Source organism: Bos grunniens, chromosome 5 (genome assembly GCF_055505025.1).
Source record: "Bos grunniens cultivar Pamir isolate PY7600 chromosome 5, Bosgru_T2T1.0, whole genome shotgun sequence".
In the NCBI taxonomy this organism is placed as follows: Eukaryota; Metazoa; Chordata; class Mammalia; order Artiodactyla; family Bovidae; genus Bos; species Bos grunniens.
In genome coordinates, this window is record NC_141169.1 from 113,619,072 (window position 1) to 113,640,654 (window position 21,583).

The following is a 21,583-nucleotide window of genomic DNA, read 5'->3' on the forward strand; positions in this document are numbered from 1 at the left end:
ATTAAAAGGAGAGACCAGGGATTTGCTGAGTATAGTGCACAGGACAATTTTTCCTTCCTCCCAAGCAGAATTATCTAGCCTAGAACGTTCAGTAGTGCCAAGACAAGGAACCCTAGGTTAATCTATAGTCTTCGCATCTTTTTGGCACGGGGGTAGGGCAGAGATGGAGTGGTGATGGTTCGTAGGTTGGTGAAGGAACTGGACGCATGGTTTCATATCTTACTCAGCTAGATTTTGGTTAAGGAGAACTATTCTGTGGTTTGAAGTCAGGTGAACACAACTTCATTCAGCTTTGTGGCAGGCGCTGTGTGATAGCAGTTAGAGGTAAGCAGCTCCTGTCTTTCTGGAGCTTACCCTGAGTGGTCTACAAAGAGCAGGTCTTTTTCTTTATATCAGTTGTCTTTTTTATAATTATTATATTTTTAATCTTTTGTTTCATTCTGAATTAAGTTTGTGTATAGATTCTGGATTTAGTCTGTGTATAGATTAGTTATTTTAACCCCTTGTAAGAAATTCTGGAATAGTAAACAATTTTAATTGTATATCTTTTTCATGACTGTCAATACAAACTTTCAGCAACTTGTAATGTATATCACACTAATATGTATTCTTCTTTGGTTTTATTTTAGGTACAGTTTATAAATGTTTAAACTTGTTGGCATGATAGTACTCTTTTATATATATTTTCTATGTGCAGACACACACAAACATGTAAAATAAAACTTCAGTGTAACATGAAAAACTAATACAAACAGTATTCCATGGGGTGAGGTTTAGAGATGATATTTAATGCTGATCAAGAACAAGTATAGAGAAATCTGTAATTTTGACTGTCATACTTTAACCTTTATCTTTCCTCTTTGTTTTTAGATTTTGGCTCTCTGTTTGACTTGGAGCACGACTTACCAGATGAATTAATCAACTCTACAGAATTGGGACTAACCAATGGTGGTGATATTAGTCAGCTTCAGACAAGTCTTGGCATAGTACAAGATGCAGCCTCTAAACATAAACAGCTGTCAGAATTGCTACGGTCTGGTAGTTCCCCTAACCTCAATATGGGGGTTGGTGGCCCAGGCCAAGGCATGGCCAGCCAAGCCCAACAGAACAGTCCTGGATTAGGTTTGATAAATAGCATGGTCAAAAGCCCAATGGCCCAGGCAGGCTTGACTTCTCCCAACATGGGGATGGGCACTAGTGGGCCAAATCAGGGCCCCACGCCGTCTGCAACAGGTGTGATGAGCAGTCCCGTCAGTCAGCCTGCCATGGGAATGAACACGGGGATGAACGCTGGCATGAGTCCCGGCATGCTGACTGCCGGCAATGGACAAGGGATGATGCCTAATCAAGTCATGAACGGTTCAATTGGAGCAGGCCGGGGGCGACCGAATATGCAGTACCCGAACCCAGGCATGGGAAGTGCTGGCAACTTAATGACTGAGCCGCTGCAGCAAGGCTCTCCCCAGATGGGGGGACAGACGGGACTGAGAGGCCCCCAGCCTCTCAAGGTGAGTGCAGTTTCGGTTTGTGTGCCCTGTCAGTGTATTTCTGAGTGTTCCAGGGGTGGAGGAGGAGGGCCTGAGGTCATTTATTCTTTACTGTTCATGTTTACTCTTCTTATATTATGTAGCATCTCCCACATATTATATGCCAGGGATCTATTGTCACAAATTTTATACTGCTCTTACATTAAATGTAAGTGATAAATTTATTTTAACAACTTTGAGTACCTTCACAGTTTGTTTCAAATGATTGCCAGCTAATTCCTGTTCCCTGTGACACAAGTATTAGAATATTTTCATCTCATTTTAGCCTTCATAGCCTCCCTTAAAACACAGTTTTGAGAGAGCTGGCATTATACTATCTTCAGATAGATTTCATTTGTTCCCATTGCTTGGAATGTCCCTGGTTTTTAAGAGATGTGTTATTTTTTTTCCTTATTGGTTGATGGATATTAAGATGCGTTTTTGTTTAGTCACTTAAGTTGTGTCCCACTCTTGTGACCCATGGAGTCCAACCTGCCAGGCTCCTCTGTGCATGGGATTTTCTAGGCAAGAAAATGGGAGTGGGTTGCCATTTCCTTCTCCAGGAGATCTTTCCGACCCAAGGATCTAACCCACGTCTCTTGCGTTGCAGGCAGGTTCTTTACCACTGACCACCTGGGAAACCCTAAGATGCCATTAAGCCCCAACCAACGTCCCAGGTGTTCTAATTAACCTGATCTTGGCTGTTATTTGAAAGACTTTTCTCTTTTAAAAAGCCTACTTTCTTAGCCTTATCAAGTAGAGAATGTTAAATACATTTAAAAATACATTTAAATATGTACTCTGTGTAATTAAAATTTTATCAGTGTATATTTGATGTTTATTCCTCCATATTTTTCCTGCACATTTCATTCCTTTTTCTTGAAATGGCATCACACTACAGTTGCCAGTCTCTGACATGTAATTATTCCTAAGTTCTTGTTGAATGAAAGAGATGGCTTCACTTGTAAGGTGATATTAGAGGTGGGAGAGATTTTCACATTGAGTTAGGAGCAAGCATGCTCTGTAAGAGGAGTAATTTGAGCAACATTAGGACTTGTGTATTCCTGAGAATCATGATGGTGAGGGTTCTAGAGTGAAAGTAAAACGTGGATGAATTGGGAGCGGGAACCCTGAGGGCACGCAGATAAATGAAAGCCCTTAAATATATGTGTGTGGGGGGGGTGTGTGTGTGTATATATTTTATAGCTACAGGGTAAAAAATACAGACAACTTAGGAAAGGGTTCTGTTTGGGGTCAGCTGCCTACTCGAGGCTCTCCCTTTCCGGCACTGTCATGTTGTGTGTTGGTGTGGCTTACTTAAAATATTTGGAATGAGAAAGAACAAGAAGGTAGAGTATTAAGTACCTCTTCTGGATTCTGGGGATATGCCTGTTAGGAGTCCCTGCCCTCCTGATGTTTGTATGGGGCAGGGATGGTACACCTTACGCCTTCACTGACCCAGCAAATATTTACTGAGTTGTGGCTTTGATGCTGAAGCTAGAGCAGTGGATAAACTCACTTCAGGGAACTTACTTTCTAGGCTACACATAAGATGTAAATTAATAGTATTCCAGGTAGTGCTGTGAAGAAAAATAAGAAAAGGCTCATTAGGAGAATGCCTAGGTTGAGAGTGGATCACTGTTGTATTTATAATCTGAATCACACATTTCTACATCAGCATTGTTTCAGGTTGGATATATAGCGAGTAAATTAATCAGACAAAAAAATCCTTGGCTCTGTGGAGCCTAATGGGGAGGGGTAATTCAAATATAAAGATTCTATTACTAAAATATTTGTTTTAAGTGAATACCACCTATATGAGTACTGAACCCATAAAGTTTAAAAGTAAGAGTATTAAGTATAAGGCAGAGAGGAAGAATCCATGCTGAGAGAGAAAAAGACAAGTCTTTATGCCAAATCCTGATGGATTTTAAAGGAGACTCTTTCTCCAAATTTGCAATCTTGATGGGTGTGGTTTTAGGTGTGCTGTATCAATTTGAAAAATAGTCCCTATGGGGAGGTGAGGCCCCTGAATTAAGTGTAAGAGTCATAGGAATGAGTATGGAAAATGTTTAGGATTAGATGTCTTTTCGCTTCTGAAAGATCCCTAGTCTTCCTTGTTTATCGTTGTACATACCACCCTGCCACCGCCTCTCCCACCCACCACCAATTGACACAGTGCTTGGGGAATGACTGGATATAGATGTATTTATCAAATCCATTAGGTAGACCAGGTCAGGATGTAGTTTAATTTTGTTTTTATTATTTGGGGATTCATGGAGTGTGTGCATTACTGTTGATGCATGCAAGTCTTATTAAGGGATTTTGTTTCTTAAATATTCCTGAACTGTTCACGTTGTTGTGTTCTGGGCGCTGGTTTTTGTTTGTCATGTGTGTTACCATCGTGTGTTTTATGTGTTCCTGTGTTCCCTAAGTTTCTGTTTTTAATGCATCGGACGCTAAGAAACAACCTGTAGAGTCAGATTTATTTTTAAAGAAAGATAAAATACTCCCCTGCGGTCCTCTGGTTTTAGTTGCCTGGAACTGACTGTGGCTTCCTGGTCCTCTGCCTTTTCAGTTGAGGTGGAGATCTGTATCACTGTGGTCCAGGTAGGTGGTACGTAGTTGGACATCTGGATCACATTAGCTGTAGGGAAGGGAACAAGATGAGATAACTCACTATAGTGTAGCAGAAATTAAGTACAGTATATTCCCTTCCTGTTATACTTAGTGAGAGAGTAGAGGGGGTTGAATAAATAGAAACGATAGGGGTGAGGGGGTTGGTTGTGTTTATTTTCTAACACAAAACTCTGAGGGAGATGGCACACAGAAAGCCTGAGGGCCTTTGTTGGTCACGGTGACCAGAAGTGTTAGGAATGAATTATCGCCATCTGACCAGCAGTTAGTGCAGTCTGTATATTTGAGACCAGGGTCTGCTAGAGTGAACTTGGAATTTCCAGGTTATGCATTGTGATTGAGGAAACAAGCAGTGTCAGAAATTGTTGAAACTTGGTGAGAGCAATCAAGGTGATGTCTGTGTGAACAAATGTTTGAAGGACCGAACTCTACGAGGATGTACTTGATAAAGACATTATGCATCTAAACAAGAGATGTGAAGGCATCTTACTAGTGCCAGGGTTTTGTTTATATAAATTGTGGACTCTTAAATGGCTTTCGTTTTACATCTACCGTGGATTTCCATGCTAATAAGAAACACAAGTGAAATCCAACTCCCCCAAGTGTAGGCGAGCACACTGTTGGAACTGTTAGTGTAAATATCAGTCCTTTAAAAGCAACATGTAGCAGCAGTGCTCCCAGCCCCATTTGGAACTACCAGAAGAAACTGAAACTTTTCACGTAAGCCTGTTTTTGTATTTGGTTATCCCTACATTTTCACTGGTCAGATTCACATAGGAAATTCCAGTTATCGGAGACCAAATACGTTTTTACTCTGGCTGCATCCCACTGAGGCTGCCTGTTTTTTTATGCTTTCACCGAAACGATGCCACTTCCTCAGTCTCATTCCCTATCATCATCCCTGCCTCTTTGTGAATTTAGTATTTTATTTCCTTTACAGGTTAGCATTCAGGAGCCAAAAAATAGGGAAGGAAGGTGTGCCACTCACTGCCTAGTTATAGGGAAAGGGAAAAGCTGAAGCAGATATTGGAGATTCAAGAAACATGATGCTCTCAGGTTTGCAAGTAAATGGGTAAGGGAGATAAGTAGTACTTCTGCCATGGAGAAGTAGTCAAGTTCTCATGAAGATAATGAAAGGTCTGGTACACCATCATTTTTTTCCCCCTTATGAGTAGAAAAAAGTGAGGACAGATGGCAAGAAAACCTGTTACATGTAGTCTACAAAAGCTGCGTTCAGGGACTTGAATTAAGACAGTGACAGTGGGCACGGATGCATGGGACTGGGCGGCTAGAGGTAGAATTTGAAGGACCCTTTGATAGATTGGATCTGTCCAAGAAAGGTGAGAAATCTGGCATGACTCCTTTAGCATCCTTAGTTTGTATCCTGAGTGCTTGCAAGTAGGCAGTGATTGACTTACATGGGGGTCTTATGTGGAAGAATAGAGTTGTGAGTTGCATCATTGTTATCAATAAAACATTTGGCTTTTGAATAATTAATGCTGTGTTCTTTAAGCTACAGTATGATGGCTCCACACAGACTTACATAAAGACAGGGAAATACTTTTTTTTAAAGCCATGCTCTGCAGCATATGGGATCTTAGTTCTCCGACCAGGGATCCAACCTGTGTGCCCTGCAGTGGAGGTGCAGATTCCTAACCACTGGACTGCCAGGGAAGTCCCCGAACTTCCTTTTTAAAGTACATAGGGATTACGAATATACTCAGATTACTTTAAGAGCCAAGGAGGCAATTTAATAAAGCAGCTAGGTCTAAGATATCAAGAAATGCAGGCTTTAAAGTTTATGCGCTGTATCTAGGTAATTCAGATTCAAAAAAATTTTAAATCACTGTTCTACTGTGTCCCTAAATTTAAAAAAAGACATATCCCCCAAACTACCAGTTTTCTACCTTGTTTTTGGTATTTGTTTGTTTGTTTTTTTAACCCAGCCACTCCACACAGCATTTGGGATCCTAGTTCCCTGACTTCAAACCCATGCCCCCTACACGGGAAGCACAGAGTCTTAACCACTGGACAATAAGGGAAGTCCCCTCCCCCACTCCTTTTTTTTTTTTAATGCTGGAATAAGCATTCAAATGCTTTGGTATATCAAGTTCTCTAATATATTTAAGGATTAGATGGTTTATTGAGTTGAATTGAATTTGTTAAGTTACAGTTTGCACATTAAATGAAAGTTATTTAGTCATTGAAAGTGGAGATGAATGGCAAAACCTGCTTAGTAGGTATAGCTAAATGAAGACACATTTTTAGTAACATCTCATATTTACAGGCAATACCTCTAAATTCACTGTACCTCAGGCCCCTAGTCTTTTTATATATGGAGAATTTCTTTTAGAATTGTCTTTGTAAATTAGGAAGTGGAAAAGGAAGGGAAATAGTATGTCCTGTTAGTGTGGGGAATAAGATGTAATTTCTTTTCTGTTTCTTGTTCTTAGATGGGAATGATGAACAACCCTAATCCTTACGGTTCACCATACACTCAGAATTCTGGACAGCAGATGGGAGCCAGTGGCCTTGGTCTCCAGATTCCGACAAAGTCTGTACTACCAAATAGCTTATCTCCATTTGCAATGGACAAAAAGGCAGTTCCTGGTGGAGGAATGCCCAATATGGTGGGTAGTAATCTGTCTGCAGATTTGTTTTCCATCTGACACTTGAGCAAAAGAAATGCGTTTGGGACTTCCCTGGTGGTCCTGTGGTTAAGACTCTGTGCCTCCAGTGCAGGGGGCGGGGGTTCCATCCCTGGTTGGGGAACTAAGATCCCAAATGCCATGCATGCTTGGTGCAGCCAAAAGATTTTTTTTTTTTTTTTTTTTTAAAGAATTCTGTTAAACTTTTATGTTTTCTGTTCTGCTATAAAGCACAACACTAGGATTTAATGGGATGGTCCCTGTGATCAAGGAAGCTTATGCCTGCCTTCCATTTCACATGGTTTTTTTTTACTTGGGTATTGATCAGTAAAGCTGTTAGCCCAAACAGAAGCAAGTGGGGCTGCCACAATGAAAGTTTGGGGGTCCTGCCATATTCAACTCCTTGTATATGCAGTTCTTTCTATAGAATAGGAAAGTGGAACCTTTTTCCTCTTCGGTCAGTCATCTGGATATCTATTGATTTATATCTGGTACTGTTAGACAGAAGTAACTTCTCCCTCTCAAAGTTACACATTTTTAACAGTGACTGTTATGGAAAAATCTCCAACTCTTCTAACATTGCTGTTTTTCTAAAGTAAAACTATCTCTAGTTGTAAATGTGTCAAATAGTCCATGTGTGTCTTCAAAAATTGTACTGTAGGAATTTTATTTCTTTTTCAGATATTTTAGGTTTTTTGCTTTATGTCCCATAGTCACTGAATGCCTGTATTTCAGATACTCTGCTAAGTACTGGAGACAAAAGATTAACACGTTTCTCTGTCTCCAGAAATGTTTACTTTTCTATAGGACAAGACGAATTTTGTCCAGAGTTTACAAAAACTAGTTTTTCACCCACCTGAAAGGCCCCTGCCAGGTCTTCTGAGAAGCTCTTCACTGTTTCAAAACCTAACTTGAACATGCCTTTCACAACAGATTCCTTTATTTTCCCCCTTGCATTGGACTTTACCGTGTCCTCTTTGTTTTACTCTATGTTACACATACTTTGATTATATTAGTTGTTAATATAGTAATAGTAATTTATTTTCTTGTTAAATTAAGCTTCTTGATGGTAGAAGCCATCGTTTATTTATCTTAGAATCCCCTGTGTTAAAAAATTGGGTGTGGCACCTAGTAGATGACATGTCGTTAAAGGTTTTCATTGAAAATCTCCAGGTCCGTGTTTATTCAGGAGGTAGCACCCAGTGACCCCTAACATTGAATGTGTCTTTACTGTTGTACCCCTTAGGGACAGCAGCAGGCCCCACAGGTCCAGCAGCCAGGCCTGGTGGCTCCGGTGGCCCAGGGGATGGGTTCTGGGGCACATACGGCTGATCCGGAGAAGCGCAAGCTCATCCAGCAGCAGCTTGTCCTCCTCCTGCATGCTCACAAGTGCCAGCGCCGGGAGCAGGCCAACGGGGAGGTGAGGCAGTGCAACCTTCCCCACTGTCGAACCATGAAGAACGTCCTAAACCACATGACACACTGCCAGTCGGGCAAGTCCTGCCAAGGTGAGTGGGCTCAGAGGTTTTTTGTGCTCCGCAGTCAATATTTATTTATAGTCAGAGCTGATCACATTTTCTCTCCCCTGAGACTCCTTACTGATAATGCCTTACTCTATGTTATGATCAAATTCAGTATCATTTTGTGTGTATCTAGAGATATGGTAGTAGAGGAAGTTTTAGAGACTTCTCTTTTGCAAGGGACTTTTATTTGCCCCAGCATAGCTTTAAATATTGAGAGTTTGCTGTCATGTAGGCAAATACTAAAAAGAATGTTACCCAACTTAATATAATTATAGAGCCATTAGGAATCTGTATTTTTATTGAAGCATAGTAGCTTCACGATGTTGTGTTTGTTTCTGCTGTACAGCAAAGTGAATGTTATACATATTCATATATCCATTCTCTTTTAGATTCTTTTCGCATGTAAGTCATTAGAAAGTATTGAGTAAAGTTTCCTGTGCTATACAGTAGATTCTTACTAGTTATCTGTTTTATAGAGTATAGTAGTATATATATGTCCTTCCCTATCTCCCAATTTTTCCACCTCCCCTGCCCAGTAACTAGAAGTTTTTTTTTACATCTCTGACTCTCTTTCTGTTTTGTAAATAAGTTCATTTGTACCCTTTTTTGGGGGGAAGGTTGCACTGGGTCTTTATTGCTGCATGCAGGCCGCAGGGGCTACTCCCTGTGGTGGCTTCTCTTGTTTCGGAGCACAGGCTCTAGGAACTCAGCCTTCAGTGGTTGCGGCTCTCGGGGCCTAGAGCTCGAGGGTTCAGAAGTTGTGGCACACAGGCTTAGTTGCTCTGTGGCGTGTGGAATCTTCCTGGACCAGAGTACTCTTGCATTGGCAGGCAGATTCCTATCCACTGAGCCACCAGGGAAGCCCTGTACCACCACCACCCCCTTTTATTTTTTTAAGAGAAATCTGTATTTTAAAGATTTTTCTCACACAGTGTTGTGGTCAAAAATAGAGGCTCTGGAAATCAGATTGCTTGAGTTTGAATCCCACTTGGGGTGCTCTGTGACTTTGTTCAAATCACTTAACCAGTTTTTGCCTATTTTCTCAACTGTAAAATTTGAGGATTAATAACTACCCTTTAGGGGGTGTTAGGAAGATGCATTAATAACATTTGTAGCACTCATTATATGGTTGATAAGTTAGCTAATAATAATGTAAAAAATCACTTTTCTTATCAGTGGCACACTGTGCATCTTCTCGACAAATCATTTCCCACTGGAAGAATTGTACAAGGCATGATTGTCCTGTGTGTCTCCCCCTGAAAAACGCTGGAGATAAGAGAAATCAACAGTGTAAGTGATGAAATCTTTTGAAACTTTTATATCAAAGTATTCTTAGACTCTTCCCCGGTGCGATTTGGTGAGATTTAACATACTTCTTGATTATATGAAGTTCCTGTGACTGCCAGTGCTGTCATACTAGATTATTTCCACTTACCACAAACTTCATAATAATAAGGTTAGAACTGAAGTGTTTATTACTTAAAATAAGATCCAGAAAGATCATTGCTTTGACATTGGGCAGATTATTACTCTTCTCTACCTGTGATGTAAATATTTAGATAATTTGAAATTAATGTTAAAGAAAAGTTTGAGGTTATTTTTAGAAGCCTGGGGTTGATGAGCTTTTCTTAGAGAAAAAGTATCAAAAGTAGAAAGTGCAGCCACCAAGTCTCATTTAGGATTTAAAATTGAAAGGTGGCATTTAGGATTGAAAGATAAATTTGGAACTGCATATAGCATATTTTTAAAAGGAATGAAATTCCATAAATGAGTAAATAAATCATAGATATCCTAGTAGAGAATTAGGACTAGGAAATAGTTCACCAGGAGGAGGAAATACCCAAAAGTTCCCTATTAAATTAAGTAATGAAATAAAATACCATTTCTCTCCTGTCAACGCTGTCATGCATTCTTCATGGGAACATTGATAACAGCTTGTGGGAAGGCTTTTGGGTATTTTGGATCAAAAGTTTTTCATGCCAGTGATGCCCTTTGACCAATCAGTTCTATGCTTAGAAATTTAAGGAAATAATGGGAAACAAGATGCATGTATTTCATAATCACACAACAGTATTTTTGCGTTTAAAACTCAGACATGATAGTATTTCCTGTCTCAGCATCTTTAATGTTGTAATACTCTTTCTTCTGTTTTCCCTAGCAATTTTGACTGGAGCACCAGTTGGACTTGGCAGTACTAGCTCTCTAGGGGTGGGTCAACAGTCCACTCCCAGCCTAAGCACTGTCAGTCAGATTGATCCCAGCTCTATAGAAAGAGCCTATGCAGCCCTTGGACTGCCCTATCAAGTAAATCAGATGCCGACCCAGCCCCAGGTGCAAGCGAAGAATCAGCAGAACCAGCAGTCTGGGCAGTCTCCCCAAGGGATGCGGCCCATGAGCAACATGAGTAAGTCTGTGTCCTCCTCGTCATGGCAGACTTGCAAGTTAGCTTCTTGGATTTCTTTTTTACCTTTCTGAGTCTTTTTTTTTTTTTTTTTTTAAATTTTGATCTCTTCTACTGTTTTTGGGGGGAGCATTGTGCTGGGTCTTCATTGCTGTACATAGATTTCCTTTAGTTGCAGCAAGCAGGGGCTACTCTTCGCTGTGGTGGGCAGCCTTCCTGCAGTGACTTCTCTTGTCACGAAGCACAGGCTCTAGGCTTGCGAGCTCAATAGTTGTGGCGCAGGGGCTCAGTAACTGGTTGTCCCTACTTTTGAGACATCTCTAGTGTGGATGAGCAAGTAAGTGAACAAATAGACAAAACAGCAGGATCTCTACTGCATATTTCAGGTAGTAGAAATTCTGTAGCAGAGAGGGGAAAGAGGGAGCCACTCCTGGAACTCCGCATTAGAGCTTTTCTCTGTAAGGCCCCCATGACCCTGTTTAACCACATGCTTAATCTTCTGATTACTATTGGATTCACTTAATGTATAAAGATTTTGTTGGGGCTTAGAAAAAAATATATGTTCTCCTAAGGCTTAAGATTCTCCCTAGGGCTTAAAATATTACATGTTTTCTCCTTGATTATTAGGTGCTTTGAATTTTTCTTTTGTTCATTTTTTTTTTTCTTTCTGACTTACTCTCTGCCAGTGCCAGTGGTGTTTTTATCCCTACATTTTTGTATCTCAAGTGAATGCTCACTCTTAGGGTCCTAAATACAAATCTGTGTAAAGGTATCTTTCTCAAGTTAGATTGAGCCATTACTTGCAATCAGTGCCAAAGATTAAATGAACCTGGATACTTTGGAGGGAATGTCTTTTTTCGTATGCCATCAGAAGGCAGTAAAATAAGCAAATCAGTAATAGTATAATCACTTTTTTCTTTACCTTAATACTGTTACCACCAGTGAAACAAATCTGTGTTAAGGATGTGTAGTTTTCTTAAAAATGAATATTTCATAGTGACAGATAAGCCACTACCAGCAACTGCATTTCAGAGCCTGCCTTGATGCTGTTAGGAGAGTTCTGCCTAACGATTTGGGAAGCGTGATGAAAGAAGACAATAGGATTTTTATTAGACGCTGTTGAGAAATCCAGTCAATTATTTGCATTTTAGGGAGGAGTTTTGTTTTCTTATTTTTAACTAAATATCTTGAAGGATATATTAATAAAATTGTTAATCAAAAAATTTTAACCACATGAAAATCTGGTTTAGTATAAATATTGCCATTGATGGTTTTCTTTGTTTTAAAGAAGTAATATTCATTAAATCATTAATTTAAAAAGTAATAGGAATACATAGAGCTATTCAAGCCAGTTTGAAGGAGTAGTCAATTTAAAATGTGTAATGCAAATACTGTCTTTAATTCTCCTCCCTGGGGATCATCATCCTTAGCTTTCTTAGGTTCTTACATAGATGGTGCTTATGAAAACACGTGCATGTGTTAAGTTCGGTTCCCTAAACAATTTTAGTTCTAGTTTTTTGCTCCTTTTGACACCATTACTCTTATGTTTATCCATACATATGTGAGTATAACTGTAAGATGGAATAGCAAGTGGAAATCTAAGTTGGTGAAAATGTGTGTACATTTTTTTTTTCATTTGTTTAACGGTTACCAGATAGCTTTCCAAAGAGTGGATCAGTTTACACACCTATGAATTTTCAGAGAAATGCTGCTTTTCCCAAACCTTTCTCAACATTTTGTATTCTCAAACTTTAAGGGAATTCATAGGAATTCCCTGATGGTCTAATGATTAGGACTCCATGCTTCCACTGCAGGGGGCACAGGTTCAACCCCTGGTTCAGGGAACTAAGGTCCCCACAAGCCCAGTGGCCCCCCAAAAAAAAGTTTGTGGAATTTCATACGTGAAAAAAAATTATATGTTTTTCATGTATATTTTTTAAGCCATTGTATTTCTTTTTTTATGTAAATTGTTCCTTTCTTCTTCATGTTTTTCTTACTGTGCTATAAAGGAACTTTGTGTAGTAGCCTTTATATATGTGTTGCTGATTATATTGCAAATAATTATCATATATAATATTAGCATTTTCCCCCCCAGATTTGTCATCTGTCTCTTGATTTGGTTTATGGTGATTATTTTACTTATTACTAATTACTGTTACATTTCTAAATATCCTTAAAACTTCTGTTTTGGGTCTTTTGAATGGACAAAAAATTCTTGTAATGTTTTATTCTAGTACTTTCATAGTTTTTCCTCTTCCTTTCTTTTTATCCTTAATTTTTGTTGTTTTTGTTATCATTTTTTGGTATTTAAAATACCATCTCTTGCTTTTTGTTTTGATGTAGGTGCTAGTCCTATGGGAGTAAATGGAGGTGTAGGGGTTCAACCGTCGAATCTTCTTTCTGACTCGATGTTGCATTCAGCCATAAATTCTCAAAAGTAAGTTTTAATCTTGGCTTGTGCCCTTTGTCAGATTTCAGACTCTTGTTAGAGCTCCTTATTTGAGCTTTTTAAGTTTACTTGATTTGACAATATCCTTGGTGAATGATGACAAATTATGTGTTTTCTTTAGGCTCTGTATAACCTCTTTAGAAATTATATCAAGTATTTGGGGTAACTGACACCTGTACAAATACAGTAGGAAGTTAACAAATGCAGCTGCTTAAAAAGCGAGTTTGCTTTATCCCAATGCTAGCAGTTAGTCCATCGCCCAGTGGATTCTTGGGTAAGCTGTGTCAAAATGACAGCTCAGTCTTGTAACACAAGACTCAGTCTTTTAAACACAAGGTTATCAGCCACCCCTCTACACAGTGAAATGTTGTGTGTTTTAATTGTTTCCCCTCACAAGTACAAATACATATATACCATTTCCCCCAGATTTATGTGTAAACAGACTTGTCATAGTGTATTGGCCCTATTGCAGTCATCACTGTTAGCTCTACTTAAATTGAGAGCCTCTTTTTCCTACTACCCTTCTTTGCTAAAACTGTTTCACTCCTTCTTAAAGCCCACTGATGAGTGACAATGGCAGTGTGGCCTCTCTGGGTCCTATGCCAACAGCAGCTCAACCATCCAGTACTGGAATTCGGAAGCAATGGCATGAAGATATTACTCAGGATCTTCGAAATCATCTTGTCCACAAACTGTAAGCTTGTTGGCATGTCTTATTCATAAGGAGTTATAAGGTCAATCTGCCAGGCACTTAAACACGAGAAATTACTGATTTTTCTATAGCCTGGTTGCTACTGATACTTCTCCTGTGGCTTTCCTGCTTCTATTCTCTGCTTCTCAACTTTTTCTCCATTATTTCTTAGGTGTCTTTTAGCTTTTAACCATGTGTGAGGATTCTGTCTAGTGACAATAATCAATATATATTAAAGATTATTCATTTTATTAATCATTTCCTTTACAAAGTTAATATTTTAAAAGAAAAACTAGGTTTTAACTGAGATCATTAGAATAGTAGTGGCAACACAGCCTTCTGTTAGCCTTGGTAAAATTTTTATTATCTTGACAAATTGAATCTGTTTGGGTGGCCTCTCTGGTCTTCTGGTCTTCTAAATGTGTACATAGCAATTACTTGTGAAATACCTGTGCACTGTTTTTTGTGAAGTTAATGTATGCCAGGCACACTGCCTCACAAACACTGTCTTGTTGGATGAAAGAGGCGTAAGGCATATAGAATGGTAAAATGTAATATACCCGATACCCTAAAAATTGAGCTTTGCCCTCACTGGTTACAGAGCTTATACTTCAACAAAATGCAGCACTTTTTTTTTTTCTTGGAAGAATCAGGGTTTGTTTGTTTTTTTTTTTTTTTCATTTCCCCTCTACTTAATAGAGAGATCTCCAGTTCATCCAGTTTTTTTTATTACCTTGAAACAGGGTAGTCTGTCTTGTTTTCTTAGTTTATTTTTATGTTACATTAGCTTATCAGTTATACTTGAGCTTCATTTAGGAATTCTCAAATGATAGCACCAGAAATGGAATTTGACACAGAGAAAAAACAGATTATTTTTAATACAATGAATTAATAAGGAATAACCAAAACAAACTTATCTTGTGATCAAATTGTTTAGAAACTTAATAGAAACGGTAGGTTATTTGGGATTGATCATCTGACTTGATGTTAATATTATATGCTTGAGAACTTTTTACTAACTCGGATTTCCATTTATTTCTTCTCCACCTGGTGCCTGCAGGAAAGTTAGTGCCAGGCATTTTGGGGAATTGCTAGAGAGTAAAAGACATTGAATTTAGCAGAATTTTCTTTGCATTTTTGCTCCCTTCACTTCAAGTTTTTGATCTTTTAAGATTTTGTAGAGACTATTAGGTTTTATTTTACTAAGCTGAGTGCAAGAGTAGAAGGATCTTAAGGCTTTTGCTACATGATGCTATAGCAAAGGTCAGGTTTTCTCACTTCCCTTTATGCAGATAGCACAGTTTTTTCTTTTTTTTTTTTTTGCCTTACATTAGAGTCATAGGGACCAGAGTATTTCCATGGAGTCATTTCTTATATTCTGATCAGGAAAACCCTTTGATTTGATTAATACAGACACTTCTTTTGGTCAGTAATTTATGTTTGAACACATCTCAAGCCTTATTTTAAAATTTTACCCAAAGTATTCATTGTATAAAAATGAGAAAATACTAACCAGGAAAATATTTAAAATACTGTGTGTTTCTATGATGAGAAAAAAAAGCTGACGTGATATAATAGTGGTAGGATTTTATATTCCTAGCGTTCAAGCCATATTTCCCACTCCGGATCCTGCTGCTTTAAAAGACAGACGGATGGAAAACCTAGTTGCATATGCCCGGAAAGTGGAAGGGGACATGTATGAATCGGCAAACAATCGAGTGAGCATCTGTTTTTTCTATTTAAAGCAAAAGTGGACCTCTTCTGGTTGTTTATTTTTGTTCCTCTGTGTTGCATGTACACAGAACACTATACCTCAGAGGACACCCTTTAGCCATTCTGTCCTGTAATGCACTGTGGAGTTGCGATAACAAAACACTTTTTTTAAAGTGTATGTCAAGAATCTTGCATTTTTCCTCTTAATACAGCGCACTCATGTGGCACTTTATCTGGGTTGTCCTTCTGGCAGCTAAAAAGTGGTTGAGCTGTTACCATGCTCCGTGCTGTTTTCACTGGAATATGGTGGTGAATCAGCTGCTCAGTATCTTCATCTCAAGTAGTATTTCTGTATCAGTTGAACTTTCTTCTCTAAATTGGCACTTCTTTAAGAAGTAGCATATTCTTGGCACATGTTGGGAATTGTACTTTGAGAAGTCATGCCTTACTGTGTATATTCATTATATAGCAATTTTTTACTGATCATTTTAAATGTGAGCTCATATTTGGAATGATCTAAGAAAATAGATTAGAATGCTTCTTTTCCCTTTTCATTTCTGCCTTTTTTAAATGAGGCAAATATTTGCTCTTAGTTCGTTTTTTCTGTTACCTGATGGTAGTTCATCTTTTTTCCTCATCTCTACTTAACAAAATTCAAAAAGGCGGAATACTACCACCTGCTAGCTGAGAAGATCTATAAGATTCAGAAGGAACTAGAAGAAAAGCGAAGGACTAGACTACAGAAACAGAACATGCTACCAAGTGCTGCAAGCATGGTGCCAGTTATGAACACAGGGCCTAACATGGGGCAGCCACAACCAGGAATGACTTCTAGTAAGTGCTTTTTGTGTATTTTTAGGAGAAACTGAAATAAAATGGTTTCTAACCAAATTCACTAATTTGCATTAGCTTATGTTACTATTCTGGAGCTTTCAAATGACTATTGCCTTTTCAAAGAACTTAGTTTGTTCTCTAGTAAAAACAGTAAACAGTGTATTGAAGATTCCTAGATTTGCTACTTGTCTTAACAATATGGCATCATTTTTAGTGCCAAAGGTATTCTTCTCTCATAGTGACACCTAGGAACTGATAGCCCATGGGTTTTTACTGACTTGCATGTGGCAGGCAGCCAATTGATGTAGACTCAGCAGGCAAGCACATTATTGGCTTTGATACATCCTAAACAGTATCAGATTACTTACCTTGTCACACTTTCTTCTTGACCCAGTATGTTCATAGGCTAAGAACTGTTTAAATGATGTGTGAACGGCTGTGATGGGGAAAACCTGTGTTTTTTTTAAGTCAGGAAAAGCTGGCTACCTGTAAGTAGTGCCAACTGAGCCAGCAGGTACCAACTCTTAGGCCACTGGTGGATGGTGAGTGGGCTGAGAAATTGACACCCCACAGGTCTTGAAGTAGTCAGGTGGAGAGCTTTCAGCAGCCTCATGTGTTAACTGTGGTGTGCTGGATACATTTTCTCATTGGACCATGATGGTGAAAAGAATTGAGAACAGCATTTCTGGCAGAGAGAACAGCATGCACGGAGGCCCCACTAGCAAGGGAAAATTGCAGGTGTGTGGGTTTGGGTTGGTTTTTTTGTTTTGGTTTTTTTTTTGAGTAGGTAGAACAATTGTTCGGAAACAAAGTCAAGATTGGGTTGAGGATACTGCTTCAGTGCTGATAGTTTGAATTAGAGCAGTACCTATGATATAGAGACAAGTGGATAAGTTTGAGATATTTGAGTGTGCTACAATTTACTTGACTTCTTCAGAAATTGGAGCCAAGTTTAAAGTTTGTCAGGTATTAAATTGTAGTCTGTATTTTAAAATACAAACAATGGTTCTAGTGTAGGCAGGAACAAATACTAGTGGAACTGAGTAGCCCTAAGTGCGTGTTTATGGAATGAAATCCCTCTCTTATCCCATACACAGAAATCAATTGTAGAAGAATCCAAAATTTTGTTTTTAACCATAAACATAACTAATGAGCAAACCAGGGGAACCAAGCGAACCACCTTTCATAAAAAAGGTGATTTTAGACCATATAGATTTTAATCATTCTTAATTATTTCTATTTTTGTTTTTAAGAGGTACATGATATATAGTTCAATATAATATGTATATTATTTAAAGTCAGTGTTCACAGTGGACATGTATACATCAAAACACATTATTGGGGGTACACAATCAAAATCGGTCACTGGACAAAATCTGTGGCTCTTGTCTATAGAGAGATTCTTTTTACCAGTGAAATAATCAGGCTTAATCAAATGACAGCATATTAAATACTATATTCGTCTTTTTAAATATAAGATCTCACATTATTTCCTGTCAACAGCAAAAGCACCCTGGTTCATATAGAAATGGACTAAAACCATTTTGAGGTATTTTCTTGTACTGCAGAAAAGCATTTTCTTCAGATTCCTCTCTGGTTCAAACCTTTATTCTTTTGATAGACTGAATTCTGTAAGTTACTACTCTTATTTAAATGGGAACAGCTGGCTGAAAGGTGCGTTTCTAACCATCTCTCTGTTCTGCTCTAGATGGCCCTCTCCCTGATCCATCTATGATCCGTGGCAGTGTGCCAAACCAGATGATGCCTCGGGTAACTCCACAGCCTGGTAAGGTTTTTGTTTTTTAACAGAATTCCTAGTGTATTACAAGCTTAAAATTGTCACCTTGATTGCTGCTGCCACTCAGCAGCAGGTATCACGATTGTCTACTTGAGAAATCAGAAAGCCTTTTAGATTAGGAGCCCAGGGAGGGGGGAAATGTGAAGAGCAGGTTGACTGGCAGGTGTAGGAGCAAAAGGTACAAACGATCACGCATTCATTCAAAAACAACTAGCCAAGATGAGGTTTATTCCATCCAAATTTGGTTGAGACCATACATTAATTAACAGTGCCTTTCTGTAGCTGTTGGGAATGAAACAGAGATTCTTTCACAGTTGGAAGCAGGTTCCTTTATTTGTCCTGATAAAATGACATAGAATTGTAAAGAAGAACTCTCTTATTCTCCAGTCACATGGTGTTCAGGTTTAGTATTTGTACTGATTACAGGTTTGAATCAGTTTGGCCAGATGAGTATGCCTCAGCCCCCTATTGGACCCCGGCAAAATTCTCCTCTTCAGCACCATGTACAGTTAGCTCAAACTGGAACACTTAACCCGGTAAGTTTGACCTCTGGGTCATCTTTTTGCCCTTTACTTGACCTTTTTGAAGTTCCTTTTTTCTGAGACAACAAATTCTAACACTAGCTTAAACAGCTAACTATATGCAATTAGTTCTTAATGCTGTTGTTTTTTGGGGTTTTTTGTTTTGTTTTTCGTTTTGTGTAGAATTCTGTTGTATTTAGCCCTTATCACAGACATGATTAAATGATTAAAACTAAACCATATACCACAATTAGACAGTATTCTTAATTTTCACTTACCTCTGTTTACCTATATTTGTTGTTTTTAGAAATTTATCCTATAGAAATAATTCCTGAGATACTGAAAGGATATAATTTGAAGAAAATTCATATTAAGGGTGGTATATTATATAATGTGTTTTAGAAAATGGCCATAGCCTGAATGTACATTAAGGGATTCATTATGGTTAAATTATGGTACATCTGTAAATTGGAATGCTTCATAAGTGTTAATTTCAGAACTTATATGATGGCATGAAAGCTGTTTACAGCTTTAATTGGGAAAAGCATGTGTCTAAAGTATATAGGATACTGTACAGTTAAGAACTCTCTCTGGATTATAACATATAAAATAAACACTAAAAGAAAGATTTGCTTCCAAATACTGTTCATATCTAGTCACAGTACTAGAAAGCTTGTAACAGCACCCAGTCAGCACTGCCTAGAGTCTCACTCAGCGTTGAGTAGTCTGCACACTTGGACAGAGTCCTCTCTCTTCTGTAATGCCTATCGTCCCCAAACACAGAGCCTGCCCAGGGAGGAACCTGTCAAGGGTGATGGAGGGGCAGTTGTTTGGTTCTCAAGAGTGGAGAAGAGGGACTCTGAGCACCTCATTCCTCCTTACACAGATTCTAAACCTGTCATCCACCTTTCCATGTTGGCCCCCAGCCCTTACCCTACCTCTCAGAGTTAGTACTATCAGTCACTGGGCCTTTTTGGAGTTGTCTCTCGCCTCTGGTCTGCTGTGTTTAATGAGGGGTTTTATTTTTCATTTTAATCTCTGAGACAAGTGCCTTTCTTAGATTATGAAGTTTTGGGCCTTTGGTATCCATAATTACTCATTTTAGAGTCTTACAGCTTGTGCTTTAATAATACCTACATAAGCAAAAACCTCATGAAACTGATTTGCTCTTCTCACTTATAAAACAAGCAGTGTATAAAGACAGTTACCTCTGTACCTCGGTCTAGATGCGTGTGTGTAACTTCTTTAGAGTGGGCTTTAGGGTAAGTAGTGAGGCTGTTCTCTGTTATCTTGGCATGAGTGTCTGCTGCTCTCATGCCACTTTCTTCTTGTTCTTCCCCACCCTCCCATAGCAGGGCCAGAGCAATTAATTGGTGATTCTAGCCTTAGTAGAATAACTAAAATGAAGCAACTTGGTGCTCTGTGTTTTGTTTTTTGTGTGTGTGTGTGTACAGCCTATGGGCTACGGGCCTCGCATGCAGCAGCCTTCCAGCCAGAGCCAGTTTCTTCCTCAGACTCAATTCTCAACACAGGGAATGAATGTAACAAATATGCCTTTGGCTCCGTCTGGCGGTCAAGCACCAGTGTCTCAAGTATGTCTCACAGATGGTTGTTCTAAATTTGTGCAATTCTTGAAGCTTCTCTTGATGTAGGTTTTTACAGAGAAGGGCAGCAAAATTAAGCTTTTAATAAAAATAGTTATGGACATAGTATTCTGAACATGAAGTGATGACTCTGTGATACACCAGTGGTATTCCTTGCTAATAAGTAAGAAAAAAGTGACTGTGGTTTGTTTGCTCAGTTGTGTCCAATTCTTTGTGACCCCATGGACTATATCCCACCAGATTTCTCTGTCTGGGATTTTCCAGGCAAGAATACTGGAGTGGGTTGCCATCTCCTTATCCAGGGGATCTTCCCCACCCAGGGACTGAACCTGGGTCTCCTGGATTGCAGGTGGATTCTTAACCAACTGAGCTACCAGGAAGCCCAAGTAAGAAGGAGATTAGATTTTAAAGAAAACCATTTTAGCCAGTTTTTAAAACCATGAACTCTTTAAAAATGGTATCTTACTGAGTGCTATAAAGCAGAAGAGAGAGCTTTGGCTGAAGAGAGCATTGGACAGCTAGAAAACAACATGTTCACCTGTCCCATGCCCCCACAGCACCTGAGACATCTACCTAACTAAGTGCTGTGTACTGGTTGGATTATCCAAAGACAGGCCCCCAGTAATCGGGTTTTTGACACATTTTGAAATGGAGACATTCATTGCTGATTTCTGTTAAATGTATATAGCCTGCCTATGTAAATACTTCTTTGACTGTGTTCTGAATTGCATCTTGTTTTGTTTTTCCTTTTAACAGGCACAGATGTCCAGTTCTTCCTGTCCTGTGAACTCTCCTATAATGCCTCCTGGGTCTCAAGGGAGCCACATTCACTGTCCCCCTCTCCCTCAACCAGCTCTGCATCAGAACTCACCCTCACCCGTACCTAGTCGCACCCCCACCCCTCACCACACTCCCCCTAGCATAGGGGCTCAGCAGCCACCAGCAACAGCAATCCCAGCCCCTGTTCCTACGCCTCCAGCCATGCCACCTGGCCCACAGTCCCAGGTTCTCCATCCGCCTCCAAGACAGACGCCTACGCCGCCACCAACACAACTTCCTCCCCAAGTGCAGCCTTCGCTTCCTGCTGCTCCCTCAGTCGACCAGGCGCAGCAGCAGCCTCTGTCCCAGCAAAGCACAGCAGCCTCTGTGCCCACCCCGACGGCACCCCTGCTGCCTCCGCAGCCGGCAACTCCAGTAAGCAGAGTCTGGGCTTTCAGCAGAACCATGTCAGCTGTGCT

General features: G+C 39.4%; 1 protein-coding gene across 4 annotated transcripts in view; it reads left to right on the forward strand.

Annotated features, from left to right (window-relative positions):
• The window catches only part of EP300 (EP300 lysine acetyltransferase), a 64,420-nt gene that overhangs the window by 18,931 nt on the left and 23,906 nt on the right, over window positions 1-21,583 (forward strand). For 2 of the 4 annotated variants that reach the window (XM_086403012.1, XM_086403010.1), the window contains exons 2-14: window positions 871-1,508; window positions 6,617-6,793; window positions 8,058-8,319; window positions 9,511-9,624; window positions 10,493-10,738; window positions 13,079-13,172; window positions 13,741-13,878; window positions 15,476-15,593; window positions 16,251-16,422; window positions 18,131-18,208; window positions 18,647-18,756; window positions 20,196-20,333; window positions 21,102-21,539. In XM_086403012.1, coding sequence (XP_086259138.1) covers window positions 871-1,508; window positions 6,617-6,793; window positions 8,058-8,319; window positions 9,511-9,624; window positions 10,493-10,738; window positions 13,079-13,172; window positions 13,741-13,878; window positions 15,476-15,593; window positions 16,251-16,422; window positions 18,131-18,208; window positions 18,647-18,756; window positions 20,196-20,333; window positions 21,102-21,539 — 2,723 coding nt within the window. The remainder of the gene's footprint in view (window positions 1-870; window positions 1,509-6,616; window positions 6,794-8,057; window positions 8,320-9,510; window positions 9,625-10,492; window positions 10,739-13,078; window positions 13,173-13,740; window positions 13,879-15,475; window positions 15,594-16,250; window positions 16,423-18,130; window positions 18,209-18,646; window positions 18,757-20,195; window positions 20,334-21,101; window positions 21,540-21,583) is intronic. The other 2 variants (XM_086403014.1, XM_086403013.1) reach the window with 1 other exon arrangement.